Source organism: Lissotriton vulgaris, chromosome 2_1 (genome assembly GCF_964263255.1).
Source record: "Lissotriton vulgaris chromosome 2_1, aLisVul1.2, whole genome shotgun sequence".
Lineage (NCBI taxonomy): Eukaryota > Metazoa > Chordata > Amphibia > Caudata > Salamandridae > Lissotriton > Lissotriton vulgaris.
Window position 1 is genome coordinate 872,108,492 of NC_141687.1, and position 19,366 is coordinate 872,127,857.

General features: G+C 48.7%; 1 protein-coding gene across 1 annotated transcript in view; it reads right to left on the reverse strand.

Annotated features, from left to right (window-relative positions):
* Positions 1-1,163: 1,163 nt before the first annotated feature.
* LOC147731339 (dispanin subfamily A member 2b-like) overlaps positions 1,164-19,366 on the reverse strand; it is a 32,667-nt gene continuing 14,464 nt past the window's right edge. The window contains exon 2 of the mRNA XM_086956390.1: positions 1,164-3,608. Coding sequence (XP_086812516.1) covers positions 3,456-3,608 — 153 coding nt within the window. The 3' untranslated portion in view covers positions 1,164-3,455. The remainder of the gene's footprint in view (positions 3,609-19,366) is intronic.

Sequence of the window (19,366 nt, forward strand, 5' to 3'; positions counted from 1 at the left end):
TTTTTGCAGTATGCTAGGCTTGTATGGACTGTCAGAGAGATCTTGACTGACTTCCCAATACTCCACCACAGACAGACACCCTTCAGACTATACTTAATCTAGGAACAAGAAGACACTTAGCGTTTCAGCTCTATAAAGCCTTAAAAGCAGACAGGGTACAAATGGCTTGCAATCAGAGCGGTCTGGACAGGACGAAATAGAGGAACCAATCATCGATGAGAATTTAAATAAGACCAGTGCCCTGGTAAAGGGGGTATCTGTAAACGCAAGGTACAAATTGATTCACTTCAACTACCTTCACTGCACATATCTCAAATCTATTATGAAGAGCAGAATCTATCTTGCCCACCTGTCAGAGATGTGGATCGGGGTGCGACACTAATTCACCTAGTGTGCCTCTGCCCGGGAATATTGGCATATTGGTGGGAGGTGATGGCAAGTGCGGAAAGCAATGGGCTTGTGAGTTGATTTGTCACTGTGTGCTAGGAGTATAGCTGAAGCCAAAAAAACAGGGTCTGCTTTTCAATTTCCAACAATAAACACTCCTATTAGCAAAAAGTTGGAAAAAGATGGGTTGGTTGGTTCTTTGGGTCAAGGACACTACTTACAGGGCACTGGCTGAAAAAGCACATTAAATGAACCTGTACAGACGAAAACCTGGCAGACGACTTGGACAATTGGGCAGCAACTTTGGGTGCATTTGAAGGGGAGCATACACCCAGGGGTCCGCTCTCAAGGCTCAGATGAAGGGAGTTAGGCATGGTCCTGTTTGATAGAGCTTAGCGGTGGCTAGGCGGTGGGCATTCTACTGAGGAACCTGGCAACGTCCACGGACTACAAGGCACATGAAGCTTCAGCTATTATGTATGGCACAAGTGGGAGGCGTCTCAACGGTTGGCACTGTAGACTAAAGTATTCTGAGATTAAGGAGATGCATTAACCGTCATGTAGAATTGTAATGCAGATTACACTTCCAGTAAGACTTTAGTTAAAACTCACATTAAAATTAAGCTTTGCATCAAAATTTGGGCCCCCGCACAAGCACAAGTGACCCCCAAATAAACAGGTGTATACGCAAATGCAGAAGTTCAGCCATCATATTGTTCTATTTGACAACTGTACTGCCATTTCGCTGCAGAACATTCAGCAATAAAGCCCCTTGCTGGGGTGATAGGGACATCTTTATTTATTTATTTATTTGAAAAGTTTTATAGAGCGCGAACAAGATCCTTGTGGATATCAGAGCGCTTTACAGTAGATGAAGAAAATTGTATAGGACAAGAAAGCTAGTAGAACAAATACCATAACAGGTTACATAACAAATACCTAACAAATTGAGCGACATAAAGCAAAGCAATAAGGTTCGAAAACATTTGAGTTCGGGTGCGTCATGCCACTGTCAAATACCATGGTTGGGTTGACAAGTTGGACCCTTGTCAGAATCCGGCATAAGGAGCGGGTACGATCGATCAAAAAAAATCTGTAGTCAGTGTTCAGGTGAATTTAGTCATAAGAATCGCTTTTACTTCCTTTTTGAAGGATGCCGTGGAGGGGTTCAGTCTTGTTTCAGGGGAGAGGGCATTCCATATACGAGGCGCCATTCTGCGCCATTCCTGCTTGCTGAATCTTTGTGGCTTCAGTATTAGGTAATCTGCACTACGAGTGGATCTCATGCCACCAGATATTGTCAGTTTCTGTGTGAGATAGCTGGGTGTATTGTGATGTAAGGCCGTATGCGTCATGCATGGTATTTTCAGATGAATTCTGGCTTCAAATGGTTGCCAGTTCAAGGCTTTGAAGTCTGGGGAGATGTGGGACCTTCTTTTCAATCCAGTGATGAGTCTCGCTGCAGCATTAATAGAAGCTCTTAGGGGGGCTGTGGTAGCTTTTGGGAGGCCGCAAAGAGAGACACTTCCATAATCAACCCGCGGGATAACTAGAGCTTGAACTGCCTTGCTGTAGAAAGACAGACAAAAACAAAACTGCTCGGGTCACAGAATGTGGATCAGACAGTCACAAACAAGGACGGCCACAAACATAATAGGAACACATGATAGAAATGTAGATATATTTATTTGTACCAAAAACACCTTACACAGCAAAATCCTCCTTTAACGTTTTAATCTTAAGAACAAGATTATAGTCTGAACATGGAGTGATTTCTCTCCAAGGCTCAGGACAGTCAAAAGTGACAACAAAGCTTTAAGAATAACTACAATTAACATGACATATTCTGGGTCCAGCAAACTTGGGACAGGACAGATAGAACATGCCCATCTCAGATGTCCCCTAAACACCGCTCCAAGCGCCCTCAATTACTGCTTCGATGGAATGACAAACAAGAACTAACAGAACGACAAATAGGAACTAACATATGGATAGAAGGCCTGGTCCAATAGTACTTTGGCATAACTTCCAGCAGACTATGGATTTGTTAAGGCAGGTTTTAACCTCGCCCCTTGACATCAACATCCTCCAATACCTGTGCAGACTCCTTCCCTTCCATGGTGTGTTGAACTGTGCATACAAAAGAGTTGGTTGCCTCATACCCTACTAGGGAGATAACAGCTACCGAATCACAGCGCAACAGAGGGCCTGCCGGTCTGCACCAGCACTTGAATGAGTTACGCCCTATAGTCTGGATGTCTCTGCAAGGGTTCATTGCTAGATTCCATCACAACACATTTTATTAAAGCTTTAATGAGAAAATCCTCAACCCAGGTTTTCCGCACTCTCCCCTCTACACCCAGAGTGCATAACGCAGAGACAGCTCTCACTTGGTGCACACTTCACTTCAGCACTGAAGACCTGGGGTTCCATACTCATGGAAGTGTAAGCAAGCAATCTGGGACAGATAACAAATCCTGCAATGGGGTTCTACCTGCAAAGAGGAGTGCAATTAGGCCTGAGTAGTACAGATGTTAAGACATATCACTGCATTAGAGAAAAGCAAGGGAAAATTACAGTAATCTGAGCAAAAAGTAAAACTTTGGTGAAATAAGAAAAAAACCCACAAATAAGAGCACTTAAGGGAGTTGGAGGTGAAGATGTACTGTGCCAATAATAGAAAAGGGGGGGGGGGAAATCACAGATCACTCAAGATATGTTTGGGAGAAATCACAGGGCCCCAGAACACTTGGGCCACACGTGGGACACATCAAACAGCCCCAGCAAAGAATACAAGAAAAGCTACACTCAGCAACCACATGAGCAGTGCATTGGGGAAGTCAAAAAACAGAACAGGCAGAGGAAATCAGAGTCTTCTGGTGAAGGATGTGGGACGGACATTGCAGACATGGTATCCCTCTACAAGTAAAATCAGAATACTAGAGAAGGTGTAGACATCCAAGGGGTGGATTCACAGTGCTGGACACCATTACTTCATGTCACATTATTTCCCATGTCCGTAGAAGGGGTTTCAATCCGATTGTTCCATTTTTTGAAGGACCATTAATTTAAGAAAGAATCACACCAGTGGCGACGAGAGCGATGATGAGAATGATGAGGAGGAGCAGGGTAAGCACAAGGGCTGCAATGTTCAAGCCCTTCGCAGTCGAGCTGTAACTCCGGGCACCATTCATGTCCCCCACAACCTTTCGGTCCCGAGCCTGGGAAAAGAAGAAAGCAGTTAGAGCCGCAAATACAAACAAAGTAAATCAAGAACACAGGCAATGAACAGGCCAGGCCGGTGGATGCTCAGCCAGGCATTAGTGCACTGGAGTTTACATTAACAGGATGGGTATCCCAGCAGTGCTGCTCGGGTAGAGGATACTAGCTCTCTGAATAGTGTCGAGTTTATCGGAGGAACCGCCACGGGCTTGACCCCAGCTAACCAGTAGTAACGTGCTGGTGTGCCCCTTTCAACATGATACAATTGGTGTTCAGTGGTGGAATCCAGGACTTGTGTTCCGCAGAACAACTCAGTGATTTAAGTAACAAGCGAAATTCCCTTTTTAACGTGACTCCAAGGGTTCATATTAACCCGGACAATGACTGTAACTATTCTTTGTGTGTAGTCACTCACCCCAATTAATAATGCAATTTCTTACTCATTTGGAACTTTGCTTCCCAAGCACTTCAATCACATCTATTTTTTTTACCACAGATTATCCAAGCACTCAAGCAAAGCGTGAAAGCAAAACTTGAAAAAATGCAGTACGGGTTCACCGAACTGGATTGTTAGTTTATTCAAACCTGTCTTTTTCCCTGAGTCCCAGGGCACTCGATGACTACTGGGAAGCATCTGTGTTGTACACCTCTGGTTTTCAAAAGCCTCAGAAATTACTGCCTCATAGGTGGATAACTTTATTCTCTAAAGACATCAAGGGGATATGTACAATGAAGTGGCGGAACATGTTGTTAGCCTCCTTGGCTTAACGACACGCTCCGCCACTTCGGAAACGCAAGTCTGCACAAGATTGACAAGAATGGGGTGCAGCCTTGCGTTTCCCCCTGCGATTGTGCGAAGTTTAACAACTTAGCACCAATGCAGGCACCCTTGCACCAGAGTGCAAGGGTGTCTGTGTGCAGGGGAGGATTGCTTATGTGTAGGAAGAAGTCCCGTCCTGCACATAAACATTCCTAAAAGGCCATTTTGTAACTTTCATGTGTGCTGCTTCATGCAGCACATATGAAAGTTTCAAATAGGCATTTTTTAAAAAGGTTTGTTTATGTACAGGAAGGGACACCTTCCTGTACATACACAAACTATGGCACTTTGCTTTTTCCATGTGTGCTGCATAAGGCAGCACACATGGAAAAAGCATAAGGCAACACACATGGAAAAAGCAGAAAGGAGGAGAAATAATGCATTTCTTCTCACTTCGCCAATTTAAGACCCGGATTTTCCTGGTCTTCATTTTTACGCTGCCTCCTACGTACGCGACTCTTGTACATAGGGGGCAGCATCAAACACAAAGGGTGTTGCAGTGGAACGCCCTCCACAACACCCACTGCACGCCCCTTTCACACCAAGCATAGATTGAAATGGGGCCTTATGTACAAGACAGCGTTAAGCCATGTTAAGTGGCTTAAATCTGCCTTGTACACAAGGCATGACCCTATTGCCATGAAAACGTCACAAAAAAGTGACGTTCCAGTGGCGATAGGGGCTTGTACATACGCTCCCTGGTTTCAATACCCAATGTTTACTCTAGCAGATATAAGTTGTTTTGGAACAGACACAGTTGACCAGAAATCCCACACAAACTTCACTCGTACCAAAGATATTACTTTTAAATTAACAGTCTTTAATTACACACAGCGGCGGCCAGCAGCAAACAAAACTGGTGCGGAGAAAATGTAACCCACTGACAGGCATTGGTTAAAACAACAAAAAACGGAGGCGTGGCCAGGTGCCAGCGAAAATGGCTGCTTAGATCGTAGCTTCGCGGGAGTGTAGCCTGAAACCCCAATAAATCTGTAGCAGTGTCTTGCAGCGGGACCTGTGAGAACCAGGGGGCGGGGCTGCGTTTGCCGACCTCAACACCTAACTTGAGGTCCCAGCTTCGAGGTCCTCAACGGAGCAGAGGGACAGACCTGCGGCCAGACGGCGGCTACCCCGCGGGTCCTACGGTGAGGCGGCAGACAGCACGGGGAGTGCACTGGTCCGGGAGTCTCCTGGTGAGGGCCAAAAACACTGCGGGCCCTGGGCCAGGCCCGAAGGTCGACCTCCGCTAACTTGAAGGCAACAGCATGGTGGGGCGGCCGACAGAGGAACTGCTTCCCCTCTGGCTGTAGACGTGGCGGCAGGGCTGTCAGAAGGGGCGCCTGCCCAGCAGAGGTGTGAGCAAGCCACATTCCAGGGCCTCCATTGGCCTGACAGTGACGAGACCAGGAGCGCCAAGATGTGCATGGAGGACAACGGATGGTGGGAAAGCCTAGGGCAGCGAGACCTGGCGAGGTCCATGCTCGATGGGGCAGCGCTAGACGAGTGGGTAGTGCCCTTAAAACACTACTGCGCAGCCTGCTGAGTACCCCGCGGACCACTGCGGCCTTCACTACTGTGGACGGCGCTGGGGATACATCTGATTGGCAGACTGTGGGGCCCACAAAGCGTGGAAGGAAGAGCCTGTGGGGCCTGGAGGCAGATGTGTACCAGCGCCCGTTCTACTGCTGAAGTGAACGAAGTGAACGGTGCTGGTCACGCACAATCATAGAGTCTGAGGGTAACAGGATTGACAAAGGGCAAGTGACCCATCAGGCAAATACTTGATGCCAGAAGCGGGGGAATGAAGCTCCTTGCACACGGAGGAGGAACAGCCAGACAACCCACGGAGGTGGGAAGTCGAGGCCCGAAGTGGCGGCGTGGAGGTAACCGAGAAGTTGAGGCATCCTAGTGGCCAGCTTCCGAGCGGTGCCAAGTGGTCCAGATATGCCGCCAACCCATTGACGTCCGGGAGGGCAGCACCCGGGAGTGGGACTGGCACAATGAAGCCCAAAATCACTACAGCGGCACAGACAAACAAGCTAGACAAGTACCCGGTCCGGTTCGTGGCCTGCCAGACCGGGGTGCATCGGGAGGAACGTCCGCTCCCGCGGAGCCCTCCCTAACTTCCATCATGACAGCAATTCAAACATTGGGGACCACCATGGAGTCCAAAATCGACAAGATGTCCATTGAGTTGAATCTCATCCGCACGGACCTTCACAAGACCTCGGACAAGGCTAGCCAATGAGACTGATATCCGGGAACTCCAGGCGTCCTCCAAACAGCTCGAGAAGAGAGTCAACGAGCTGGTGCATCAACATACTTCCTTATTGAAATCAAGAAATTAAGAAATCAATAAGGAAGTATGTAGTTTGCCAGTGGTCATCTAAGACAGCGCCCAAGATAGTAACATTAATTAATTTTATTTCAGGCAATAAGCCACACGAATTGAAAGACATTGGAACATAGGCGGACTCGAGGAGTTATCTTACTGATCACAAGGTATCCTTTTGATATATACCCGCGAATCCCCATAGACTTAGTTTAATAATATTAGAGAAATATTAGAGAAATAATTCACTAATTCACCTATCCTTAATTATACAGCTTTGAAAAAAGAAATGTCCGGAGCCTTAAGATGCCGAAAAATCACGAATGATATAATTGATATGTAACCAAGTAAAAAAACAAACATGATAAATGGTTACCGATTAAACAAACATGGTAAAAACTACAAGTAAGGATTAAGAAAATACCCACAAAACTCTAATAGGTGTATAAAAATGAATAGTAAAAAAGAAATAAAATACCTAATAGCTCCAATAGGTGCACAAACATGCGCAGCCATAGAGACTAGCAATAGGATTGGCGGTATTTGTGGGTACCTAAATATCCTTTTTTTAAACACATAAAAATGGTCCCAATCTTGTAAGATGTGGAAATTGATATTTATGGATTTAGCTATAATAATAACAAGGAGTTGGCAAACCATGCAAATGAGGTCCATTTTACATACATCAATAGACCCCGGATAAACCATCTAGATAGACATGGAGGATTAGCAGTGAAACATGAATCCCCATAGAAATCGACTAGAAACAGGCGATAGATAAACACATAATATATAACTCAGTGAGAAAGTTCAGGACAAAGGGTCCCGTGTATAGCACACTCTCCCTATGACTGTTTAGTAGAAGGCAGTTCAGCAAGTAAGAAGTACAAGTAATCACGGTATATAAATTCTCTCAGCATATTATTTACTTCTAGGAAAAATTCAGGACAAGTGGCAACCATCCAGTGCTTAATGTGTAGGAGAGACTAAATGTATGGTCTTGAAAAAGATGGCACAGTATCTGTGAATTGCCATCGAAACGCGTTGACGCAGCTCAAACACAATCAAGAGAACTAATCTAACCTGGAGTCAAGAAAACAACGGGCCTAGGTTTAGATTCAAACAATAGTAGTGTCTCAGATGTGTCACTTTTATGACTGATTGTTTATGTCTTTAGTATGTCTCTCCCTTTATGTAATCTTTTTCCATTGTATTACCCACTGTAAAACACTCAATATTGCTTCTTTTAACAAATGAAATGTGTGATATGATATATATGAACTTTTAAAATGTTATGTACCTTGTTTTAGATTATTGAGAATTTTTCTTTATAAAATGTCAATGATTTTGTACAAAAGTAAAATACTTTTTTAATAAATGTTTTAATGATACAATATATGTGTGGATAGATTGTAATAATTGTGGCCCAGCAGGATTTCATGCAATTAGGCTTGAAAATAGTGTATTAGCCAAGGGACAAACCTTTTCTTTACTTTTGCTCACAGACCAAAATTAGTATTTACGCTGAAGTTGTGCACAATCAAGAAATCCTTTATCAACTAAAATGATATACAATATTGAAGGGTCTATATACAATCTACTGAATCTAGGATACCTAGTATGGGAAGTCTACAGTAAAAGAAATATATAGTGATAAACAAAGAAATCTACACATAAGTAGTTAACAACAAGGCTGTGTTATCCACTGTAGGGCTGTGCGTGTCAACATAGACAAGGAGACCAAAACAAGTAGATGCAACATTGTGGACTGAAAATGGAAATTGCCCCTACGGTGGACAATCTACTTAAATTATTGAAAATAGAAAGCTGGTATTGTCTCAAAGTGTGAAATACAATAGCTATAGCATGGGCTCTTTACAGAGTGACAACATTGTTGTTTACTGCCTTTCACATGCACACATTCCGATATGGGGAAGTAACACATACGTTGTAATTTACCATCATGGCCTGTAGAATAAAAAGACAAGTATTTTTTTCGAAAATTACCTCAGACTACGCAGATGAAAATGTCAAATTCTTTGAACAATATGCGCATAATGCCACATCATATCCTAATACAAAGTGCGCAATCGGTCGAACCTCTTTTCACAAGTGAATAACAAATTAATTCTGCTTAATATAATAAGGCATGTTACAGCTGTTCCCTTCAAGGCTCTCCCGAAGGCGCCGCTAGATTCACTAAACAGAGGGGATTTCTGAGCAATCAAGTCAACCGGCCTCTGACATTTAATAAAGAATTAAGGCCGGGGAAAGTCAATATTCCTCTGTTGGGAAAAACCCCACACTTTAGCACAAAAATCGCTCACAATGACACACATCCCATTACCGTTCGCCCAGAAAAGGATCCCGTTTGAAGCCAGCCCTCAATACTTCTGCGCCACTATGACTATGACCACAAATGATGGAGGCTTGGCACACCTCAGCGAGCGATACCATGTCTGCGCGTTAGTGTTCTGAGGAGTGGTCTGCGGCATGTAAACATAGACTGATGACAAGACCTCTGAACTGAAAGGGTGGTATATGAACCAGAAAGGGAGCAAGATGTGACACATATCTATCACCACACCACTGCACTCACAGCCCTCGGGCGGCATGACGGGTAGCTTTAGGGAAGGGACAAACTCAAGCTGGACAGCCTAACACAAATACATCCAGCAAACAAAAAGCACGCCAATGTGAATCCCAAGATGTAAGCTTCCACCTAAAAATGCCGTCTTCCTAGCTAACGTCACAGGCACTATTAGACTGTGCTATTCACATTTTCGCAAGCATGACCGACTAGCAGGAACTTTGACTTTGCTTAAAGCAGGTCCTTTGTTGGCAGTGTGCACAGTGTGACGCAGACTTAGAGAAAAAACACGTAAGGTTATACTTACGCAGCAGACCACTGCAGGACATCATGGGGTTGGGTCCTAATAGCAGCTTTGGTAAATTGCTTCAGGAGATCTGGGAGTTCAGGCGGAATGTTGATTTGCTGCGCACAGAACATTGTTTCCGGAGGAGGCATGATTTGTGTATAAGCTGGGACCACCACAGCCTCTCACCTCGGGCAAGCCTGGATTTCGCGGACCAGGGCTCCAGCTAAGCTACCTAATAAAAGTCAGATATACATTTAAAAACCATATTCTTTTCAATAGTTCTATTCCTAATTGTATCAGATTCCAACTTCTATTTCCGATTGCCTAGAGCAGAACGCTACCACGTACAGATTAGACCTGTAAATAATTTACGGCGTATGTTTACTCTCACTCACCACACACAGACAGTACTGTCTCCACTCCACACGAGCTGCACACGAGTCGACTCACTCCACACAGTCACAACCACGAGGCGAGTCGGACTAGTGAGTAGTGAAGAACCGTTACTGCGGCGCTTACCGGATCCAACGTACGACGAGTCGACGACAGCAGCGCCGCGCACCAATGGCCAATCACTGCATGACTGCAAGAAGTCAGATACAGTGATTGGCCATTGTGCACTGCGGCTGAGCCACCCACACGCGGCATCCAGTATGGATTGCCCCTGCTCTGCGGAACGGTGACCAGCCAATCCAGGCGCTGCATGCAGCGCCAGGATTGGCTTGGAGGGCACACAAAATGCTCGCCCTGTCGCCCTTTTAACGCAGGGCTGCGCCGCACGTGAATAAACATGCACCCCCCCTAGTCACTATGTGGGGCAGCTTAATATGCGCATGCTCCGGCAAGTTTCTGCCCCAAGCTGTGATGCGCGTTCTGACTCGTCTGTCTTGTGACGTCTCGACGCCTGTCAATCACTGACACTCACACCAGCCCCCCCCTCCCCCCCCCCCCCCCCTGCGCACTCCCGTTTCAGTCGGGTGCTGCCCGGCGGCGCATGATGAGAAATGGAGTCAGGAAGTGTTGGAACATTTATTTTTATTATTTACTGGCAGCCGCGGGTCCATGGGCTGGTGGGGCTCCGCCCCTCCGCCCCAATGGACGCACCGCGGCTGCAGGGGGTATGATCGTTCAGAGGAGGACTCAATCGATCTGCTGACCGATATCAAAATGCCCACCCTCTCCGATGATGAACGAGAGCATTTGGAGGCATCACTAAACTCGGAGGAACTCACTAGGGCCATCCATGACCTCCGGCCTTCCCATCGAGCTCTACAAGCTAAAGCCTGACTGCCTGAGCAAGCACCTAATACACCTGTTCGAAGAAAGTAGGGAGCGAGGTCTGTTGTTGAGAGACCAATGCATAGACAATTGTGACCATTCCAAAGGAGGGGAAACCGAAAGAATTATGTACCTCTTATAGACCAATATCATTGCTAAACACCGAGCCTAAAATCCTGGCGAAAGTACTTGCTAATAGACTCAAGCCGGTACTCAGCAAGCTGGTGCACCCCAACCAATCGTGATTTATCCCCCACCGCAACACGGCGCTTAATCTGCACCATCTCCATGGAGTAATAGGGCGTTGCCATACGTTTTAGGAAGATGCTGTGGTGGTCTCATTAGACGCCGCAATGGCGTTCAACACGCTTGAATAGCCATATATGATGGCGGTTCTTCAAAAACTGGGTTTTGGTCCAAACTTCATTGGCTGGGTGCGCCTCCTCCACACCGAGCCGCTCGCCAAAGGTGGTAGTGAACAAGAAAATTTCAGAGGTTTTTACGCTGGGTAGAGGCAAGCGTCAGGGGTTTCCTCTTTCACCGTTACTTTTTGCCCTCTCCCAAGAACCACTGGCTGCCTGGATACGACAGGATCTCTCTCTAAAGGGGTTTCGATGGGCTGACGGGTGGGAAGACAGGATTTCGCTGTATGCGGATGACATCCTCTTGTACCTGGCAAATCCTCGTAAGTCCCTTATCGTGGCCTTGGACATTTTTAACAACTTTGGGAAGAACTCAGGGTACAGTATTATTGAAGAAAGTCACTCCTTTATGTTCTCCATGGAACCCCCCCAATAATCCCACGCAGCTGCCCAATCTAGGTGGCCACGGAAGGATTCATGTACTTATTATTTTTATATCGAAGGAGAAGGCTGTCAGATATGAGAAGAATCTCCTGCCACCTCCGAGACGGCTGAAGAGAGACACCATTACCTGGAAGACACTTCAGTTGTCCCTATTGGGTCGGGCTGCGCTATTCAAAATGATGGTGCTGCCACGGTTTCTCTACGCCCTCCAAAATTACCCGGACCTAGTTCCGTATAAATATTTTGCTTCCATCTAGGCCACCCAACGGGACCTTCTGTGGACTGGAACTCCCCGGATATCCTTGCAGAAACTAACGCTGGGGTGGTATGATGGAGGGATAGCCCTCCCAGACATCCGGAAATACTATTGGGCGGTGCATCTTTCTGCCATAAACCAGGGCACTTACTGTGATGGAAATGACCCTGGCTATGGGATGGACAAATGGCTCCTCCCGGGCGTAAACTTTGAGGCTGCACTCTATTCTAGGCCCAACAGATACCCTCTCACAGGACCAACGAAACACTCGGTCCAACTCTGGCATATTGTCAACCGAAAATTAGGATGGGCCAACAAACTTACACTGGCTACCCCGCTATGGGCTTCTGAAAAATTAGGTACACTGAGCAGCACCAAAGGCTTTCACAGCTGGGACCTGATAGGGATATCTCACATAAGACCTGTGGGGCCCTGAAGGGGTGGCTCCCTTCGCTTCACTCCAGCACACTTATGAATTGGCACACACTGAGCACTTTCGCTATCTGCAGGTGAGGCATTCCCTCCAGGCGAACATCCCACCGGGGACACAGCTCCCGGAATCCTCCCCCCTCGAGGACAGGCTGTTGGATGGCCACCTCCCAGAAAGGGCTATTTCCATCACATACAAAAAGCTGATTAACCAGACCCCGAACCCCCTGCTGGCTCTTAGGGGGAAGTGGGAGGCGGATGGGCTTGCAATCGACGATGAAGGATGGAGAGAGGCACTTGCATCCCCCAAAGAAATAGCAATCTCGGCTAAACTGAGATTAATTTAGTTGAAAATACTGCATCGAGTATATATCTCTGGCACCAGGCTGATGCTGATGGGTCGCAGTGAGGATGGGCTCTGTAGGAGGAGATGTGGGGAGAGGGGATCCTTTTTTCACATAATATGGGAGTGCCCTGTGCTGCAAACTTACTGGAGGCAGGTACACAACTGTATGCAGGAGGTATGGGGGGTTGAACTGCGCCCAGAGGTTAAGAGGTACCTTCTGAATATCTGGGAGCCCACAGATCTCTCGTCCAAAGGCAAAGCATGGGTAACACTAGGATTAGAAATCGCTAAAAGGAACATAGCTCAACGGACCCCAACCGAGCAGCCATCAACCTCACACAGTGGATCACCACCTGCGCTAACGACCTCGCACCCCTGAAAAACCATCCCAACAGGCCCGGCAGCAAGAAGGCCTCCTGGTTCAATGACTATCTCAAGAACTCCAAGAAGAACTGCCGCACCCTCGAGAAAGCCTGGCGCAAAGACCCGACCACAGACAACATGACTGCCCTCAAGCACGCCACCCGCAAACACCACCAACTGACCACACCACCAAGAAGAAAGCATTCAAGGAACGACTCAACAGCAACTCACACAACAGCAAGGAACTCTTCAGCATCGTCAAAGACCTCTCCAAACCCAGCGCCAGAACCAACGCCATCACCCCCTCACAAGAACTCTGTGACTCACTTGCCTCGTTCTTCCACAGCAAGATCGCCGATATACACAACAGCTTCGGCACACAGCCCACGCACCCTACCACTGAACCAACGCACCCCACCACCACCCTCCGCGCCTGGACCCCGGTCTGCGCCGAAGACACCGTCCGCACGATGAACACCATCCACCAACCGACCCATGCCCCCACCAAGTCTTCAACAAGGCCGCCTCCGTCATCACACCCCAACTCCGAGACGTCATCAACTGCTCCTTCAACACCGCCACCTTCCCGGAGAGCTGGAAGCATGCCGAACTCAGCGCCTTACCGAAGAAACCATCAGCAGACCCCACCGACCTCAAGAACTACCGCCCCATCTCGCTCCTCCCTTTTCCTGCCAAAGTCATCGAGAAGACCGTCAACCGACAGCTTGCCGCCTACCTCGAGACGAACGGATCCCTCGACCCCTCGCAGTCTGGCTTCCGAGCCAACCACAGCACCGAGACCGCACTCATCGCAGCCACTGACGACATCCGTGCCCTGCTCGACAACGGGGAAACAGCGTCCCTCATCCTCCTGGACCTCTCCGCAGCGTTCGACACGGTCTGCCACCGCACCCTAGTACAACGCCTCAGCAACATCGGAATCCAAGAGAAGGCTCTGGAGTGGATCATCTCGTTCCTCGCTGGAAGAACCCAGAGAGTCCGCCTCCACCCATTCAGATCCGAGGCCACCGAAGTCATCTGCGGCGTACCACAAGGATCTTCACTCAGCCCCACCCTCTTCAATATCTACATGAGCCCCCTTGCGTCCATCGCACGCCAACACAACCTCAACATCATCTCCTACGCCGACGACACTCAGCTGATCCTCTCCCTCACCAACGACCCAACTAAGCATGGGCGGAAAATCCGTTACGCTCGCGGATTTTGCGGTTTTTCGGTAAATTCGCAATCCGCGAGATTCGCGAATTTCCCGCAAAATCCGCAAATTCGCACACAGCGGATTTTTTTTCTTTGCGGTGTAAGTTCGCAATTGCGAACATGTAGGTGCGGCGGGCAGCAACAATCTCGCACTCGCGAAATTACAAAAATTGCAATTCCGCACAAGAAATCTACTGAAAATGATTATTTTTATCAGAATAACTCCTCAGGTTGACATTTGCCTGCACTTTTTTAGATTTGAGGCCTTTTGATTTTCTTTGGATAACTTTTGGATTAGAAATCAACTTTCTCATATAAGCTTGGTGGGGCATTAAAGTTGCTGTAATGCTGCTCTGCAGAAAAACGAGTTTTGCAAAAGTGAAAGCAGGCTCAAAAGTTCAAACTCATCATTAGTAACCGTTCCCTGTAGTGCTTCCTGACAAGGGCCCCTCCAAAGTTCAGTTGCTAGTTGCAACAATTGTATGACCCTGCTCTGACCCTCACAGCAGGCTCATAGAATAGCTACAAGTAGGCCACAAAGGTCCTGGAAAAAAAAATTGCACTGCAACAGAAAGCAAATTACAGATAAGGATGCAGGTGCCAGACTGGAATTTTAAAACAGTGACACATTAATAAATCAACCCCAAATTAATTCATGCCAGTTGAAGCAGGCAGGTGTGCTTGCTTTTTCCCCCCCATAATCTACAGTGATGATGAACCAGAGGGTGGCATAAGGCATTGATGTACCAGAGGGTGGCATGGGTAAAACAGAGGGTGGCAGGGGTGAAACAGAGGGTGCTGGGAACCTATGATGATGAACCAGACGTAGAAACAACATAATCGTGACCGTTGCGAGCCGACATGTAAGTTCGCGATTGCGAACTGTTACAAAACCCTCGCGAACTGTCAGAAATCCTTGCGAACTGGCAGAAATCCTTGCGAACACAAAAAAAAATCCGCACATTCGCGAGAATTCGCGGATTTTGCGGATTGCGAGTTTGCAAATTCGCAAAATTTGCGAACGCCAGATTCGCAAAATTCGCCCATGCTTAGACCCAACCACCGCCAGAACCAACCTACACGAAGGGATGAAAGACGTAGCCGAGTGGATGAAGAACAGCCGCCTGAAACTCAACTCAGACAAGATGGAAGTCCTCATCCTGGGACCATCTTCCTGGGACGACTCCTGGTGGCCCCCTGCCCTGGGCAGTGCACCCAAACCAATGGACCACGCACGCAACCTGGGCTTCATCCTGGACTCCTCCCTCTCGATGACCAGACAAGTCAACGTCGTCTCATCTTCATGCTTCAACATCCTACGCATGCTCCGTAAGATCTTCCGCTGGATCCCCACCGAAACCAGGAAGAGAGTCACCCAGGCTCTCGTCACCAGCCGACTGGACTATGGAAACACCCTCTACGCCGGAACCACAGCCAAACTACAGAAGAGACTCCAACGCATCCAGAACGCTTCCGCACGACTCATCCTGGACATCCCCCGGCACCGCCACATCTCCGGACACCTGAGAGACCTGCACTGGCTCCCCGTCAACAAGAGAATCACATTCCGACTTCTCACCCACGCACACAAGGCTCTCCACGACCTGGGCCCCAGGTACCTCAACAACCGCCTGACCTTCTACACTCCCACCCGACAGCTTCGTTCAACCAACCACGCCCTCGCCGCCGTTCCACGCATCCGAAGAGCCACCATGGGAGGAAGATCCTTCTCCTACCTGGCAGCCAAGACATAGAACTCCCTCCCCATCCACCTCCGTCAGACCCAAGACCACCTCTCCCCAAGCACCTTGAGACCCTCCGGGTGAGTAGCGCGCTATATAATATATAATTTTTTGATTGATTGATTGATAGCACGGTTGTGGGGAGCGATAACACCTCTGAAGCTCTGCTCCTGGAAGAGGGATGTGGACTGGTGCCTGATCCAAGAAAATACTGTTTATGTAGCATGGGGCTGCCCCCGGAAATGGGTAGGCATATGGTCCAACTGGAATGATTATCGTGGTCATTTGTGTGAACCCCCCTTATTGCACCCATTGACGATCTAATCACAATGTAAAGAACTTTGCAATGATAGTATCCAATGACACGATCTTCCAGCCATGATGCACTTATAATGTATATATGATGATCTCTTTGTGTAATCTGTGATTCCTGTATGTGATGACCACCCAATTTAATTGTGTTGCCAATAAAAAGAATTATAAAAAAATGAAAAAACACAACAACAGTAGTGCCTAGGCTCAGTGCCAAAGCCCTCAATCATGGTCCGTTTTAAACAGTGTTTATAACAGGCCAGTTACGGGTGAAGGCACTGTGAGTTTCTCACAGTGCCTGTCATTGAGTTAATTTTAATTAAAATAAAGAAATAAAAGATTTACTTTCCTATCTCAGCACTCTGTGGCAGTGGTGGTGCCTCAATGAGGGCAAATGAGCGCCGCCCCGCCGCTGAAAGTGAAGGGAAAAATGAAAAGGTAAACATATTTTATTACCATTTTATTTTTCATTCAGGCAAGTAGCAGAGTCTGAGAGAACAGGGAGGAACAGTTGGCACAGTGCACTTCAGTTTAAAGTGCACATGTCTCTTTAGACGGATGTCTTGTGAAAGCCAGCCTGACATGCGCACTTTAAACACTTCAACCCGTGCTGTCTTAATCAACTGGGTGGAGAACAAGCACGGGCCTCCAGGGCCTGAAGGAGTGTCATACAAGGGTGCCCTCCCGAATCCAGGCGCCGCTCTCGTGCTGCCTGAGCAGCATGAGAGTGGCGCCAGGATTGGTAGGGAGGAGTTGAGCAAAGCTTTGGAAGCTTGTTGCCTGTGCTGGATGAGCCACCAAGTTGTACACATCGGATGTCTTTTAAGCCTAACAGTGTTATACAGCTCAAGTAGTAATGCTCTAGAATTTGATTGACCAGTGTATTTAAACTATTTCGCCTTAGAAGTAGAGTTTTCAGTTCTCAGCCTCCGTTAAAAAACAAAAAACAGACACACCGACACAAATGTTTGAGGAGAACCCTTTCTGTGTCAGTTTTACTATCATTTGTTTCCAGCCCATGCCCAATGTAACTAAAGATGCCAGATAAAATAGTACATTGTTTCGGGTACAACTATGATATAAATGCATTGTCTTGCTGTTTTTCAGCGATCCCGTGCGCAGGATATGAACGGTTGTATACGGAACCACCCATGCCATTACCATGCGTTCATTACAACACATGTGCCTTAACCATGCAAAATGTTACCACACTGCTGGGTGGGAGAGTTTAAAAAGGGAGTTGTTGTACTCCTTTAGGTTTAGGAGACTTCATAGTCGGTTTGCGGCGGGGACCACTAGTCGGTGGTGCGGTGTCGGGCTATTGCGGATCATCGGTTGTAGAGGAGCCTGCAGTCATGTCCAACGTAACCCGGACCAGGTGAGAGAGGCCCTGAGGGTGTTGGGGCGGGCCGGGAGTGAGTATCTCCTCCGGCCTGGTGTTCTAGGTGAGGCTTGGGTGGGGCTCGCCCGCACTCTGAGGGAGACTTCTGCGGGCATTTCCGCAGCGGTGGCGGCATGTATGGAGGAGCCACCACTGCCGGGTAGAAGTGCGGCGGGAAGGTGGAGGGGCGCGACACAGCAAGGAGCAGCGCACGGATGCCAATGGAAGAGCCTGCCTCCGTGCCTGGAAGAGAGTGAGAAAGTGGCAGGAGGGCTTGCGCTGGCGGGGCGCAGAGCTCCTTTGCAGAGGGGAAACGGACGAGATAATGCAGCGGGAGATTCGGGGGGCCCTGGGGAGGTTTTGGTGCCGGCGGGCCATATGAGTCAGCAGGCTGGGGGCAAGGGTGACGTGGTGCTGGGCCGGTTGGTGTCTGGGGGAGATGTGCAGGGGGAAGCCAGTGATGGGGGAGGTGGCCTGCGAGGAGGATGTAGGACAGTGGGAGGATGCACCAATAGATTTTTCTAGGGGATCTTACCCCTGCTCAGGTGGGGAGTGTGGGGAGGGGCCACAAGGCAGTTTTGGAGGCTAGGGGAAAGGGTGACACCTCATTTAAATGTTGGAGCGCCGTGGGGGCATATGCAGCGTTCGGGCCTGGGGGAATTGCCCCCCCCCCCTTGCTCCCCAGGTGGGAGGCCATGGAACTTGAGGACAGGATCAGGGAACAGTGCCTTTTGGTGCAAGAATCAGAGGCGCGCTGGGCTGAGTTGGAGGCAGCCAGGGCTGGGGCGGTCAGGGACGAGGAGGCGGTTGGGCCCCCCATGCCCACCTCGGAGGAGGGACGGTGGGCGGAGCAGGAGGACAGGGATAGGGCAGACAGGGAAAAGTGGGAGCGGGCAGGTGGCAGCAGGGGGGCGGCAGGGGCAGTCAGGGACAGCGGCGAGGCCAGACTATGCCGGAGCTCGTCCAGGTTGGAGCGACCTAGGGGGTAGGGGGGATCCCAGCTTGCGGAGGTCAGCAGAGGGGTGGTAGGCACGGTGGACGCAAGACTGCCTCTGGACACTGCCTTGGAGCAGCAAGGGGGCTGGCGGCTGCCTTCCCTCTAGCGCGGGAGCGGGCAACAGCATCATGTGTGGGGTGGGGGAGCGGTGATGGAGTGAAGTTGAAGAAGGGTGTGAAGAGAGCGGTGCGAGAGGTTATGTGGAAGCCTGTGGAGGATGAACCTGTGTTGGAGTTGGATTACGGTACGGAGAGTGATGAGTTGGAGGATAGGGAAGTGAGGGATGACGATGACAGGACAGGGCGGTGCGGAGCAACAGTGGTCTTGGTGTTTTACAGGCCACACAGAAGGAGAAGGGCAAGGCGAGAGTGGACACCACCAAGGCCGGCACTTCGAGAGGACGGTTGGGAGAGACGCAGACACCCTTGACAGGTGAGGGGGTTTGGTGGTCAGCTTGGGACGAGGGGCAAAAGGAGGGAGAAAGAAGGCCTGTAGGTCGGTGAGTGTTGGCGATGGGTCAGTGAGGGATGCGGGAGGCCAGCACAAAGTGTGTTGGGGGTGGGGACGGCTAAAGAAGAGGTAGGTAAAGTTGTATCGA